This window comes from Panthera tigris, chromosome A1 (genome assembly GCF_018350195.1).
Source record: "Panthera tigris isolate Pti1 chromosome A1, P.tigris_Pti1_mat1.1, whole genome shotgun sequence".
NCBI classification, from domain to species: Eukaryota; Metazoa; Chordata; class Mammalia; order Carnivora; family Felidae; genus Panthera; species Panthera tigris.
In genome coordinates this window covers 110,518,999-110,534,587 of record NC_056660.1, presented here as the reverse complement: position 1 = coordinate 110,534,587, position 15,589 = coordinate 110,518,999, and the positions used below count along the sequence as shown (strand labels likewise).

General features: G+C 41.6%; 1 protein-coding gene across 17 annotated transcripts in view; it reads left to right on the top strand.

Annotated features, from left to right (window-relative positions):
* CDKL3 (cyclin dependent kinase like 3) overlaps positions 1-9,081 on the top strand; it is a 99,922-nt gene extending 90,841 nt beyond the window's left edge. For 14 of the 17 annotated variants that reach the window (XM_042984044.1, XM_042984073.1, XM_042984040.1 and 11 more), the window contains 2 exons: positions 3,689-3,854; positions 8,950-9,081. Coding sequence is in view for 3 of the 17 variants with exons in the window: in XM_042984100.1 (XP_042840034.1) it covers positions 3,689-3,744 (56 nt within the window). In the remaining 14 variants the exon portion in view is untranslated. Of the gene's footprint in view, positions 1-1,735; positions 1,845-3,688; positions 3,855-8,949 lie in introns of those variants that run through there. The other 3 variants (XM_042984127.1, XM_042984133.1, XM_042984141.1) reach the window with 3 other exon arrangements.
* The last annotated feature ends 6,508 nt before the right edge of the window (positions 9,082-15,589 follow it).

Here is a 15,589-nt window from a genome sequence, read left to right as displayed (position 1 = left end):
CTTAGTGTTCCATATTTTCCAGACCCTCATGTTTGTTAATGCATACAACTGATTTGTACTTTTGTTCTGCATTGTTTCAAAGCCCACTGTTGCGTATTCACAAGGGCACACATTAACAGTAATCACTATGGTATACAGTGTGGCTCACATCCTTGCGTGATTGACTGTTATCCAGGCTTATTTTTGTTGTTGTTAATTTTTTTTAGTGTTTATTTTTGAGAGACAAAGACACAGCGCGAGAGGGGGAAGGGCAGAGAAAGGGGGAGACACAGAATTGGAAGCAGGCTCCAGGCTTTGAGCTGTCAGCACAGAGCTGGATGCGGAGCTCTAACTCACAAGCCATGAGATCATGACCTGAACCAAAGTTGGATGCTTAACTGACTGAGCCACCCAGGCACCCCTATCCAGGCTTATTATAAATACTGAAGTGTAGTTCTTAATTTGCAAGCATAATCCAGAAATGTAGTAATAGGTTGATTTCTGAGGTTGCCTTTCTTCCGGAAATCTGAAAATTCCAATGACTCTTTTCTGAAAAAAATTATGAATTAAGACTTCTGTCTTCTAGAAGTTCTCATCATGATTATCCTCATTGGACAGCTGAAAAAACATTGGCATGAAAGTAACAACTTTCTCTATAACTTAGGTGTTTCATTTACCTCCACAATGTTTATTTATTTTTGAGGGAAAGAGAGTGAGGGGGCAGGTGCAAAGAGAGAAGGGGACAGAGGATCCCAAGCAGACTCTGCACTGACAGCAGCGAGCTCCATGTGGGGTTCAAACTCATGAACCATGAGGTCATGACCTGAGCTAAAGTCAGATGGTCAATCAACGGAGCCACCCAGGTGCCCCCTCCACAGAGGGTTATTTTAAGAGGGTTTAGATAGGAGCACCTGGGTGTCTCCATCAGTTAAGCGTCTGACTTTGGCTCAGGTCACAATCTCGTGGCTTGTGGGTTCGAGCTCTGCATCTGAACCCCGCATCTGAGCTCTGTGTCTGAGCCCTGCATCGGGCTCTGTGCTTCCGGCTCAGAGCCTGGACCCTGCTTTGGATTCTGTGTCTCCCTCTCTCTCTGCTCCTCCCCTGCTTGCACTCTGTCTCCCTCTCTCAAAAATAAGCAAACAATAAAAAAATGTTGAAGTGAATTAAAAAAAAATTAAGAGGGTTAAGATATATCTGAATGGTCACTAAGAATTTCTGATGGATTTGAAACCTGACCTGCTTAAAGGATTGAATAATCCTAGTTGAATTCTGACCTATCCAGGTGACCTTGAGAAAGAACTGACAGTTCTTATTTGTGTCAGCCCCGGGACGTTCACCAAGGGGCAAAGGCAAGATGGCTCAGGGCCCGATGTCCACTATTTGTGGCAAAGCCACTCACAGCTGCTGCCTTGCAGACACGAGGCCCGCCCCTTCACCTGTGCCCTGTGACAACAGCATTAAGAGAAAAGATGTTTCTCTCCCATCTCCAAGACAAAGTGAGGGATTGAATTACTCGGGCCCTTTGCCTTGGCCTCAGGCAGGTATATCTGCACTATCACCCGTGTACTGTAGCCATGTCTGACTCCCCATTTCCTGTGCAGGTCGTAAACTAGCCATGGCGCTCCCACATACTGCATCAGCCCAAGTATAAAGTGCCCAGGTACTGTAGCACTGCTTGATCAAATCAAGTAGACACAGATCCTATGATGAGATTTCTGTGGTCAGTTGACACCCTCCCTTTTCCTGTACCAACCAGGAGTGATGTTGCCAACAGCCGAAATCTGGTGGAAGTGAGAAGTGGGGAATGTTTGTTGGCAGAGCCACTTCCTACAGTTGTACCCTGAACAAGACTCCCAACTGAGGGGGTGAGTTGGGGCTGAAACTCAGTCTGGGCTCCATCTTGCCCAACCTTACATTTAACCACTGGGCAGTTTTCTCCAAGATGAAGAGGCACCTTTTCTAATGCACTTAAAGACACCTTGTGGGCAAGAGGTTGTCTAAAGAAATTGCTACACAGGCCCAAAATGGGTCACCTATGAGGCTGCTCATGGCAGCATTGTTTTGGGTGCTAGAAAGTTATAGGCACTGGGGGTGCCCATTACTGGAGTATTCAGCAGTCAGGGATGATGGACTGGATGTGCACATAGCAATGTGGATAGGTCTTAAAAACAAAGTGTGGAGTGGAAACAATAAGACAGAGTGAGATCTGTAATACAATGCTATTGTGTAAATTAAAAGACATGCAAACCAGTCATCAACACACATCCACAAGAACACATACAAGCCAAAAAAATATAATTAAATGTATTAGAATGGTTCCTTGCAGGAAGGAAGGATAGGAGTGAGGAGTGGGAATAGGAGAAAATGTAGATACACATACCTAAAAGAGTGGACTTGTCTGGACCAATTAAGGTAATGTGCCGTGAACTGAAAAGTGCAATTAATTTACCACTCTACACCTGAGGCCTAATAAGTTTTAAAAAATAAGATGCCCTGGGCCTTGCCATTTAATGCATTCCTCACCCCAGCTATTGACCACCAGCATGGCTAGATCAGCATGATCACCGCTTTTTAATAATCTCATTGACAGAGACTTATATCTGGACTTGTGTGAGCTTCATTATAACATAGCTGTCCTTATCAAACTCAGGTTTGAGTTTGCTATCTCCTGGTCCTTAAAAATCCTTTGGAAGTTAACTTGCCTTATCTGTATTATTTTATTTTTCTTGTAGTCATAAATAGAAATGAAAGCATTTACTTCCCTAGGGATTTTTTTTTTTTTTAAAGTAGGCTTCTTGTCCAGCATGGCACCCAACAGGGGTCTTGAACTCACAACCCTGAGATCAAGGCCTGAACTGAGATCAAGTGTCAGATGCTTAACCAACTGAGCCACCCAGGCACCCGATTCCCTAGGAATTTAATCAATCTACAAAAGCTATGTTAATGAAGAATAGTAACTACAAAGAAGAAAAAAAAAACCCTGAATTCTGTTTGGCCTGGTTTCCACTTATTGCATTCAGCCAAGGCTTGCAGCAGATGGGTCAAAATGGGCCTATCGTCATTGTGACACAGTGTATAAGTTTCTTTCAAGATTCATCTGGAACATTCTAAATCAATGTAATCAAAAAGTACCTGATGGGGGCGCCTGGGTGGCTCAGTCAGTTAAGCATCTGACTTCTGCTCAGGACATAATCTCACAGCTTGTGGGTTTGAGCCCCACATCACTCACACTCTGTCTCTCTCTCTCTCTCAAAAAATAAACATTAAAAAACTTTTTTTAAAAAGTACCTGATGCGTAAAACTTGCACCATTTAACAAATATATGAGTAACTCCAGCACCATTTTTGAGATAGTTCTTGGTCCACTCTGTGTAGCTTAAACAAAACAAAACAAAACAAAACAAAAAAAGACCTAATATTCTTCAAAGTGGCATAAAGAAAGTTCCCTTTCAGTAGGTATCTGGTAAGTGTTAAGTTAGATTGAATGCCCTTTTGCTATCCATTAAGGGACATCTCTTGCCCCTGTGGTATCTCACATGTATAAGAGAAGGTACCTCTTCTTCCCAGCAACACAGCCCCACAGTCAGGCACAGGTGTAGCAAGTGGATCTCAGCCTAGTAACCTCATTGGTTATTAAGGGTATAATTGACACAGCTGTAGGACGTGGCCCTGCACACAAGTAAGCTCCCTGCCTTTCTCTCTTCCACTAGGTTTCCATGATTTGCAACTTTATTCTGGTTGGTGTTGGAAAGGCAGGCTTGAATGACCATCCTAGTCCCAAGTAGAGCAACAGTATCTGCCATCCCATATGCTCTTCTGGAACTTTGCCTTTGCCTCTGTAAAGCTGGAGTCTGATTCTACTCTCTTTGAGTCTGGGTAAGCTTTGGACTTGCTTGCCACCAACACAACACAACACAACACAAAACAACACGAGTAACAATGTAATTTCTGAGGTTAGGTTATAAGAAGTGATATAGCATCCACCTTGTTGGCTGGAACACTTGAACTTGGAGCCCTAAGCTGCCATGCAAGAAATCTGACTATCCTGAGACTAGCAAGCTGCAAGAAAGCCATACCACATGGTGAGGCTGTATGTAGGGCCTGTGGTCACAAGTCCTAGTTTTTGAGTGCTCCAGACTCAGACACCAGACCTGTGAGTAAACAAACTTTAGATGCTTCTAGCTCCCAGTTTTGAAGTCATCACCACACTCTGAATCTCCTCAGCTCAGACCCCAGATACCTTGGAGCAAAGAGCAGCCATCTTTACTGTGCTGTTTCTGAATTTCTGACCCATGGAATCCACAAGCACCATAAATTGGTTTATTTTATTGTTTTATGTTACACAGCAATAGTAACTAAAATACCTATTATCTTTGATAACACCAAGAAGGAGAATAAAAAAAAGGAGAGGAAACTTATAAAATTTAAAATTAAAAATTTAAATACATTTAAATTTAAATTTAATTTAAATTTAAAATTAAAAAATTATGAACTACAGGATACAGACAAAATATATCAACAAATACAAGTGACAGATTAGAATAAACCATGACAGAAAGACACTTGTGAAAATCAGGGCAATTTGACCTCTGACTGGATACTAGATGATATTTAAAAAATTATTGTTAATTTTAAAGATGTGATAAAGTGGTTATTGAAAAACGAGTCCTTATTTGTTATGGATACATACCGATGTATTTGCTTATGAAAATATTTGATTTGCTTTACATTGGATTTAAAATGGAAACGAGGGGAGGGGAGGGTACAGATAAAACAAGATTGCCATTTTTTAAAATTTAATTTTATTAAAAAAATTTTTTTAACGTTTATGCATTTCTGACAGACAGAGACAGAGCATGAGTGGGGGAGGGGCACAGAGAGAGAGAAAGGGAGACACAGGATCTGAAGCAGGCTTTAGCTGTCTGCACAGAGCCTGACATGGGGCTCGAACTCACAAACCCCGAGATTACGACCTGAGCTAAAGTCGGCCACCCAACCAACCGAACCACCCAAGCACCGCTAAATTTAATTTAATTTTGGAGAGAGGGAAAGGGGGGGGGGGGGGAGAGAGAGAGAGAGAGAGAGAGAGAGAGAGAGAGAGAGAGAGAGAGAGAGAGAGAGAATTTTAAGCAGGCTCGACACAGGGCTTGATCCCACAACCCTGGGATCATGCATGACTGGAGCCGAAATTAAGAGTAGGATGCTTAACTGACTGAGCCACCCAGGTGCCCCAAGATTGCCATATTTTAATAATTGTTGAAGCCAGGTGATAGGTACATGGAGGTTTATTATCTCTACCTTTGTGCATATTTGAAACTTCCCATAAGAAAAAGTTTGCCAGGGTGAGACTCAGGAGGAACTTATTTGTCCTCTGTCCTGTTCTCCCAGGCTGTAGTTATGTGCTAACAGGTGCCAATGATTTAAATAGATTGCCCCTCCTATAAGCAAGACCTCTGTGTACTCCTGGAGGCTTCTTGAGACCCGGGACCCTTCACCCATGTGGGATTTCAGGCAGATCTCAGGACTGAGGAAGAAAGCATATTCTCAGGCAAATAAATGTTTCAGGCACTCCTCAAATCAGTTGAACTTTGGGTGGCTGGAACTCCCCCTGAAGACAGTATTCTCTTCTCTGATAATACCCAGTCCAGCCCTAGGTATACAGGGGGACATCCATGAATTCCTGGCGAATTGATTGAAGAAAATTCATTGTTCAGGATGCATTCATTAGCTTACTCTGAAGGTTAAGGAGTGTTCGATTTTAAACTTTGAAATATATCTGTCACCAGAAAGACAGGCAAATAGGCTGCATGTTGCTGCACAGATGATGTACTTTGGAAGGTCCTTCTGTTTGCTTGCAGGTTCCCTCCCTTGAATAAAGAGTATTAACTCATGCTGCAGCCTGCTGCTCTCTGCTTGGCTTTGGCTATGTCACTAAGCCCAAAATAGAAAGTTCTTTTACTGCAGAGCAGGGAAAGAGGTTTAAATTTATCAATTCAAATAACAAAGGGAAGCATTATACTGGCTCTTCTCTGGGGCGGGGAGTGGGGGTGGGGGGTGGGAGGGGGGTGGGTAGGGAAGAGATAATGCCTGCTTCATCAAGAGAAGGAGTGATCTGACACTGGCAGGGGTTGAGACCAAGAGACAAGCTTACACTGTGGTGAGTTGGGCTTGTTTCCCATCCTGGCTCCCCTCATTCCCTCCTTCCAACCATGTCACCTCTTTTAGGACATGGGAAAGCAGCTGAGCCACTGAGGAACCAGTCCCAGAAATGTCACTGAAGTTATCAGACTGGAAATAATTCTCTGAGCCAAACCCCTTCTCTCTTAGCTTTGAGAGGAGTCAGTACCTTGCAACAAAGTTACCCAAAAGGGAGATGTATCAAATGGTCAAAAAATTTTGATGATCCCTAGGGTTAGAAAGAGTTTGTGGAAATTGGCATTCTTGTGTATTGCTGGAGGGAGGTAGACTGAGCCAACCACCTGGAGAGCAACCTGACAACATGGAACTGGGGTATACCAGAGGCTGTGGATCGGGAGGCTCTCTGTTTATAGCTGGTGGGAGTGTAAATTGGGTCTGTAGACAGACTCTTATACATGTACAACAGGGAACATTTATAGTATAGCATTCATAGCAGCAGTGTGAACAAAAGCTAAACCCTAGAAACAATGCACGTACATGGATGAATTTTAGCAAAGTGAATGGAAAAAACAAATCCCAAAAGATGACATACAGCTTGATGTCCTTTTTATAAAGCTAAGGACAGTTCTGAAAATTTACTCTTTAGGAATATATACACATAGAGCAAAACCACATCAAAAGAAAAGGAAATGAACTTACGATTCAGAATGGTTCCCTTGGGTGGGGAACACAGGAAGATGGTGTGGAAAGCCTTATGCTTCAGTATTGGTTATTGCCAAGGCCCTAGCTTTTGTTTTGGGTTGTGGATTGACAGGGACTGAATATGTTATTAAAATTAATGAATTGGGTGCCTGGGTAGCTGAGTTGGTTAAACACACAACTCTTGGTTTCGGCTCAGGTCATGATATCACAGTTCGAGAGTTCGAGCCCCTCACTGGGCTCCGCGCTGACAGTGTGTAGCCTGCTTGGGATTCTCTCTCTACCTCTTTTTCTGCCCCTTCCCTGTTTGTGCTCAATAAATAAATAAATAAATAAATAAACAAACTTTAAAAATAAATTTTAAAAATTAATGAATTTACCACCAAAATTAACAAGATCAGGCCATCCAGTACCAATTATGGGAGTGTCAGAACAAAGGATTATGGTGAATCCAGTTATTTATGCCAGACATTAAAACAAAACAAAACAAAAACAGAGTATATATCCTTTGGCACAGTCACTCCACGTCTAAGCATTTATCTTAAGGAATAAATAAAGATGCACACAGACATTTGTAAACAGGACACTTACCATGGTACTTATAAAAATAGGAAACAATCTAATTACCAAACTAAGAGATTAGTTACATAAATCTTGATATGCTTGAAAACTAGGTAGTCTTTTAGAATCATTCTTTTCTGGAGTGTGTGGGTGGCTCAGTCAGTTAAGTGACTGACTTCAGCTCAGGTCATGATCTCGGTAGTGAGTTTGAGTCCCACATTGGGCTCTGTGCTGACAGCTGGAAGCCTAGAGCCCACTTCGGATTCTGTGTCTCCCTCTTTCTGCCCCTCCCTGACTTAAGAGAGAGAGTCTCTCTCTCTCTTTCTGAAAAATAAACATTAAGAAAACTTTTTTTAGAAATATTCTTTTCAAGGAGTATTTAACTATATGGGAAAACAGATACATACAGAACAGACACATGCAACATGAACTTTAGTTCACAGTTTTTAATTTCTGATAATATATATCTATGCACACCAAGAAAAGCTGAGAAGGCTATATATCAAAATGATTATAGCCCTCATTTCTGGATCTTATGATTGTTTCTTCCTGAAACTTGCCAGCAGTTCACAAATTTTCTGCAGTGATCATTAATTCTTTTACAGCCAGAAATAGTTTTATTATAAAAATAGTTAATAATAATAGCTAATGTTGATGGAGTACTTGTTATGTACTAGAGCGTTACATGGATTCATTTATTTAAGGCTTAAAATAACCCTATGGGGTTAGGACCCTATGGGGGTCCTATTATGATCCCCATCATATGAATGAAAATACTGATGTTTAGGGGGTTAAATAACTTTGAGGACACAAAAGCCCTAAGAAGTTGTGCCTTGAATCGGGCTTGTAGGAGGTTCTTCAAAGGGTGGGCCTGATTGTAGGCTATTGGTCTCCCTGGTGCAGGATGGCTGTACCAGAGACAATGATCTCCCCGCGAGCAACACTGGGAATTGAACAGGCTGATGTAGAACCTGCAATCCACACCCAGAAAGAGGCCCCCAAGGGGTTTCTGAGCCTGAGCCAACACAAGGCAGCCAACCATCAAATGTGGGTTGGGTGGGGGGCACACATTGGAAAGCCAGGAAACCCAGCCTCTAAGGGTTTCTGAAGAGCCCCTGTGGGAGATCCCAGAGCAGAGATGTTTTTACTCATGGCTCCGACTAGCTCTCATCTCCAGCAGCCACTGTAGGATTGGCCTCTAGAGCTTTCGGTGGAGATGAGGGTGCTCTAGGGATGGGACAGAGCCAGGACTGAGCCGCGGTCTCTTTTCATCACTCATGCTTTAAATATAAGCTCTGATGTGATCAAGGCGCCAGAGATAAAATGCCTTTCTCAAGCTAAGCAGGCAGGATCTGGTATCCAATTTGGACAAGACAGTGGAAAATAGACTCAGGGGGAAAAAATCCCTTGGCCTCAACACCAACACACGGGAGCTGAAGAATTTGACACCTTAACATTGTAGAATAAACAAATGTAGGCATAGTTTCCTATGTTTTCTTAAAAGCATCTAAAATAGATATGATTTAAGAGGGAGTTCTTGTCTGACTTTAACAGCCAGTTCTTCTCTTCTCAGCTGAGGAATTCTGGATATCCTTTAAGATGTAGCTCAAGCATCAGCTTCTGTGGAAGTACTTCCCAAGCTGCCCCAAGTAACGATGCCGTTCCTCTTCTGTACATGTTTAATAAATACGCTTACCTGTAGGAATGTCCCTCTTCCACTGCTGGACCATGAGTTCAGTGGACTGTGTTTTATGCGTCTTTGGGTTTTCCCCACTATTCCTGTATTTCTTCCCGTCACCTGTCCTCCACATGCATCTCTATGCCTGTCATGTGGTAAGTGCCAATTAAATGTTGCTTTTGGAACAGAGAGGTATAAAGGCTTGGGTGTGGTCTTCTAGAATTCTCAGAGCTGGGAATCAAACCCTTTTTTGCATCTACAATACTTGAGAGAATCTGATAAAAGCTAAGAACCTTTCTTTCCCCAGGGAAAAAAGCATATACAAAAGAAAACTCCCAGTTGTACAGCAGTAAGTGCTCTCTTTCTCTCTCTCTCTCTCTCTCTCTCTCTCTCTCTCTCTCTCTCTCTCACACACACACACACACACACACACACACACACATGAGTGCATGTAAAACTGGGGAAATATGAATGATAGGTAGGTTGTATCAATATCAATATCCCAGTTGTGATATTGTACTCTAGTACTGCAAGAGGTTACCAATGGGAAATCAGGATTTCTTTGTATTATTTCTTACAACCACATGAGAATCTAAAATTGTCTCAATAAAAATTTCAGTAAAAAAGAAAATTCCTATACATTATCCTCTGGGAGTTGGTAAGTCCCCATGAATCCACCTATGAATCCTGAACTAAGAGGTCTCCAGTATAGTCCAATCTCTACGTTGTTATATGGGGAAACTGATGGGTAAAGATGTGCTTAAAGTCATACAGATTGTTGATGGCAGAGGTGAGGATGAGCCCAGCACTCTTTTCCTTACACTGCAACTGGTTTCTGGGAGGAAGAGAGTGCTGTCCAGTTGGTATTGTTTACTAGACTAAAAGGCAAAGCTAACCTGGTATTTCCTGTTGTGGAGAGAAAGCAGGGCAATTCATTTTCAGAACTGTTTGGTCTCTTTTTTCTTCTCATGGCTTTCTAGGCTGCCTATGCTCAGCCTATGGATCGGGAAGGATCTCCTTTCCAAAGAAGGTGGCTCAGGGGCTGGCAGGCTTTTTGCTTCTGCATAATAAAGAGCCAAATCAAGCAGGCTGGACAAATGGAGGAGGAGGAGAGAAAGAGAAGAAAAATGATGAGGGTTCATCAGAGAAAAGAGAGCAGAAGGGCATGGTACAAGAAGACAATAGTGGAGGGGACGAGATGGATGTATTTAGGGAATAGGAGCGGTGGGGTGGGCTGGATCACAGGCCACTCACTACTAAGCTGCAACCTGTAAGGACATGGATTATTGGTCTATCCTTGGAGATTGCTAGGCATTGAAAGTGTCAGATGGTTCAGTGGTCAAGATCTTCCATTCATGAAAATCATTTGAGTTTTGATGCTAAAGGCTCTCTAGTAGGACTTCGGACTTTAGGCACTGAAGCCAGACCTCAGCTCCTCTGCTTACTAGTTATTTTACCTTATACAAGTTACTCAGTCCCTTTGTGCCTCAGTTTCATCATCTGTAAAATGAGGATAATAATAGCACCTCACTCAGGAGTTGTGAGGGAGGAGGGATACAATATATGTAAAGTACTTGGAAGAGTACATAAGTGCTTAATAAATGCTGGCCTTATAACTGTTTAACTACTTGACAGAGACTCATTTCCTATTCCTTGTTCCTCCAAAGATGGAGAAAACTGATTAACATCCTTCCTTTAAAAACCATCCACCAACCTGTAGGCACTAAATTTCCCATGAGTTTTCTCTTTTCTGCACACAATGTCTGTTCCTTCTTTTGTTTGTGGACCTAATTCTATCACCATCCACCACAATTTAAAGATGAGCATATAAATACCTGGTCATTGTGTGTGTGTGGGGGAGGTGGGGTGTCTCCCTGTCTGGTGTGCCTTCTAACAGCTTAGGGAATGAACACTCCTGTCAAGGGAGAGTGTTTCTTTCCATCAGACAGAAGAGCAGTATGGTCCTATCTTCCTATCTTTGAAAATTAATTTCAAAGTACTCCTTAGATGCTTTTGTACTTGCAAATTCATCTGCTTTGGAGAACCTTATTTCTTTTTTGGCGGCGGGGGGGGGGGTGTGATTTCTAAATCTTGCCTAGAGTCAAGCTAGAACACTGGTAAACTTGTTAATATGGAAAATATGAACACAATATAAACAGATTTTCCCTCTGGCTCCCTGCAAAATGCCCCCTCATCTTCTACAGCATCTCTGAGAGTCTTTAGGGAATATTCATATGGGCTCACGAACAAGTTCTCCATTCTTACCCCTCTGCTCTGACAGGTGCCAGGTCTCTGTGCTGTTCCACCAGACTCTGAGGTTTTCCTGTTGCTCTTGTAGGCACTCCCAATCAAGAGAGACCTACAGCCATCAGAGAAGACTCTTCAGAGAGTGTGGGGCTTGAACTGGTCTTGAATGCCAGAGTTCTTATAGATACAAGTGGCTGTCTGAGGAGAAGGGACATGTTGAGCAAAGGAGAAAGTAGGAATGGAGTGGATGAGTACAGTATTTGTCTGAGAGAGGAAGAGGGCCATCTGAGCTGAGGATAAGATCTTTTAATGAGAGGGAAGGTAGAAGAAAAGGCCATATTGAAATGCCGTGTGAGGAGGCCATGTAAGAGGTCCACAGGAAGGTGAGACTTCTTTTCACAAGAAAGTTGGGGCCCTTGAGTAATATTCCAGGGCATAGTGGAATATTTAACATAACTATTGGCTGCTTGTTGTTTGGGCCTGTGACTCCCCTAATCATGTTTACTCAGGATATCTGAAGATTTTTTCACAATTATGAGCAATATGTTTTCATTACAGAAGAATGAAGTACATAAAAAGAAAAAAAAGAAAAACTCCATTCACCAGAAGCAACTGCTATTAGTACCTCATTGTATAGATTTCTAAAGTCTCATAAACATATATTTAATAAAATTATGGTAATATCATATATGCTGTTTTATAAGGTATTTGTCACTTAATACTATATTGTGCATAATGTTCCATGTCAATAAACCTATTTCTATGATAAGATTTTTTAATACCTGCAAAGTTGGTGACAGTATTTTTAAGGTTTATCCAGCCTTCTGGTAATAAACTTTGCCTTTCATTTCAGAGATTTTATTTTTCCTGTAACAGGGTAAAAAATATTTCCTCTGTAACTGAGAATAGTATCTAGATGTCAGGGACATTACCAAAGGATAATATGGTCATTTCTCTCTCTTTTTTCTTTAGCCAAACTGTAGTAGGTGAGGGAAAGAGCTGTATTATATCTGTGGCAAAATTCCTGGCCACAAAATTTTGGCCACATATATAAAATTCTAATTTCAGGTGAAATGTTAAGTTTAATTGTTCAGAAAACTGCAAAGGAGAAAAACAGGGATAGCTACCAATGAGTTGCAAGTATTTGTGTATCCCGAGTACCAAAATCTTCCAGTCGTTGGGCAGGCCCAGTTGGCCAGAACATGGCTGGCTTCTCATGGGCATAGGCACTAATGTTGACTAATTAGGTCTTTATGTTGGAATTTCTGGGGCATAAAAGGCCTTGGTGCAAAGTGCATGTTATCAGATATGGCACCCTTTTCAGATAAAAAATTCTGACACAACAGGAACATAAGACTAACCAACTGTATTATTTCTTGAATTTATTCCTCATTGACTTTTTCTCTACACAACAAGCCTTCTGAATGTTTGCACGGTGTCAAGGGAAGAGAGGGGATGTTCTTTTTGTTCCATCTCGACCCTCTTTTCTTTTTTTTTTTTTTTTTTTTTTTTTTTTTTTTAAATTTTTTTTTCAACGTTTTTTTATTTATTTTTGGGACAGAAAGAGACAGAGCATGAACGGGGGAGGGTCAGAGAGAGAGGGAGACACAGAATCGGAAACAGGCTCCAGGCTCCGAGCAATCAGCCCAGAGCCTGACGCGGGGCTCGAACTCACGGACCGCGAGATCGTGACCTGGCTGAAGTCGGACGCTTAACCGACTGCGCCACCCAGGCGCCCCGTCGACCCTCTTTTCTTGAATCCCCTCCCCCCTCCATCTTCACTTCATCCGATGGCTTTGTGTGTATATGATGTTTTTGATACTGTTATGTTCTGTTTCCATAGCAGGCAATGAAGTGCTCCAACTGGCATTAGGGGATATGTAGGACCAGAGACCACTTAGAACTATTAAAAGTAAGAATATCTCATACTTACTGGACATTTACTATATGCTGTGTTTTACATTCATAATTTCACTGAATTCTCATAAGAACCTTATTATTTGGCAGTTATAATTATCCCCACTTTATACATGAGATAATGGAGACTCAGAAAAGTTATGTAACTTGCCAAGCTTCTTAACCAGAATTCAAACCAGGTCCATCTGATTCCAGAGCCATTTCTTACCTATCTGGCTCTACTTTCTGTCTCAGTAAAGCTTAGAAATCAGGCAACTGGAAGGAATAACAACAAAATAAACCTAATGTGAGGCCAAGAGAATTGTTGACAAAACGATGTATCTCATTCTTCCTCCAAGATTTGATGTCAATTTTTATACTTTGGCTAAGAGTACCTATTATCAAGCTATTTGCTCAAGGTCATCTTCCTTCAACCCCACCCCCATCATCAGATGATTTTTTTTTTTATAGCTATGTTTAAACATCATGGGCAACACTTAGACTTGCTGTATACTGAATTTGCCATCTGAGCAAAGATTTCTTTCTCAAAGCATATTTATTTACTTTCTGGTTTCTGCCAAGCAATTAAAAGGACAATGTTTTTTTGGTTTGCTTTTACTTTTTTGTTCCAAGCATTCCTCAGCTCTAGAATTTAGATAGTCAGGCCCACTGAGTCAGGACCAGATCAATCAATCTGAAGTTTCAGATCCGTCGGTGAGTATGAGTTCTGCAGAGTAAGAAAACAATCTAGATTCCTTCTAAAGAAAAAGACATTCTGATTTAATTCTGTATTGTTTATAATCACATATGCTTTACTTCATGGCTTGAAAGCTAATAAGAGCTTCCTAGAATTCATTGCTTGAGAAGTTAAGTCATGGCATCTAATTATTTGGCAGGATGTTTTAAGTATATATAATTATATCTTCCCACCATTTTGTGGTGGTGGTGAGCCAAGTAATCTGCATCAAGAGAAAATAAGTAATACCTACATTAGGGCTACCAACTAGGAGCTCACAGCACTTTGGAAAAACCCATTCATTATAATCTTAATACATAGTAGGTGCTCAATACTTTTTTTTTTTAGGGTCGATAAAACTCATGAGGTTTTTATTGTTTGATTTTTTAATCACACGACTTCTGAGAATATATCATTTTGTAAATTTCCTTTTGAAAGGAATTTCTCATGGGAATCATGGTCCAAGGAAACTACTTTAGAAATGCTGCTGCAGATGCATAAAATCTTGATGTCCTCAGTACACATTTGCACCCATTCAGGAGCTTTGTCTGAAACATGAAAGAATGCAGCCCTTAGGGTGTTCAATATTCTTTAATGAACCAAACTAACATCACCCAACCTTTCTAGATAAGAGAACTCAGGCAAAGGGAAATCACATTGACCCTGTTCTGTATTTCAGTTCTTAGAGGTCAGTTGTGTGAGTGTGGCAGATGCCCTGCACTTGGGAGTATCAAATTTCAAATCCTGATTACTACCTTGGGCAAGTCCCTTCTCTTTTCTGTTTGTCTGCTTGTTGCCCTGTAAGACAGGACCAGTTCTCACACAGGTACAGGGCAACAGTGAAGAATAAGATGACAGCACACTAGGCATGACTTTATAGTCATGAGCACTAAGTGATGGTTTTTTCCTTATACATTCTACATGGTCTTAACTCCTTACTCCTCTATTATTGGGGGATGTTAACTATAAAACATGGTCAGAATTTGGGCTAAAAGAACTTTTTTCCGGTCTGGCAAATTAAGTATAAGCTTTTAGGGGAGAAGATCTGAGAGACTTTCCTCTAGGGACGCTGCTGGGAGGTATGAAAGAAAAGCAGAATTGCCATTTTCAGTCTGGGACCTCACTAAGCAAGTTCTCTTTGATGAAGGAGATTTCAGACCCATCATTGGCTCATCCAGGCCTCTAGATCCTTCTTCAGGTTATTGGTTGGGACGATGCCCTCAGAGCTGCAGAGTGAGCCTGGATTTGGCAGGGTCAACTGCTATTGGGGATAGGAAATCTAGAAGACAAGTGACTAGGTTCAGCTCTTGCCTTGCATTTTAAAAGTCCTTTGGATGGGCTCCTGGGTGGCTCAGTCTGTTGAGCATCTGACTTCCTCTAAGGTCATGATCTCAAGGCTCATGATTTCGAGGCCCCTGTCGGGCTCCCTGGTAACAGCTCAGAGCCTGAAGCCTCCAATTCTGTGTCTCCCTGTCTCTCTCTCAAAAATAAATAAACGTTAAAAAAAAATTCTAAACGTCCTTTGGAAAGTTTGTATCTCTCAGGTCCTGGGGACATGATAATCTCTCTTCCATCTAGTCCTACACTACTGGGAGAATACCAGCTTCCACCGAGGCAGGAAACCTTGTCTGTTTGGTTGACCCCTCTCTCTCCTAA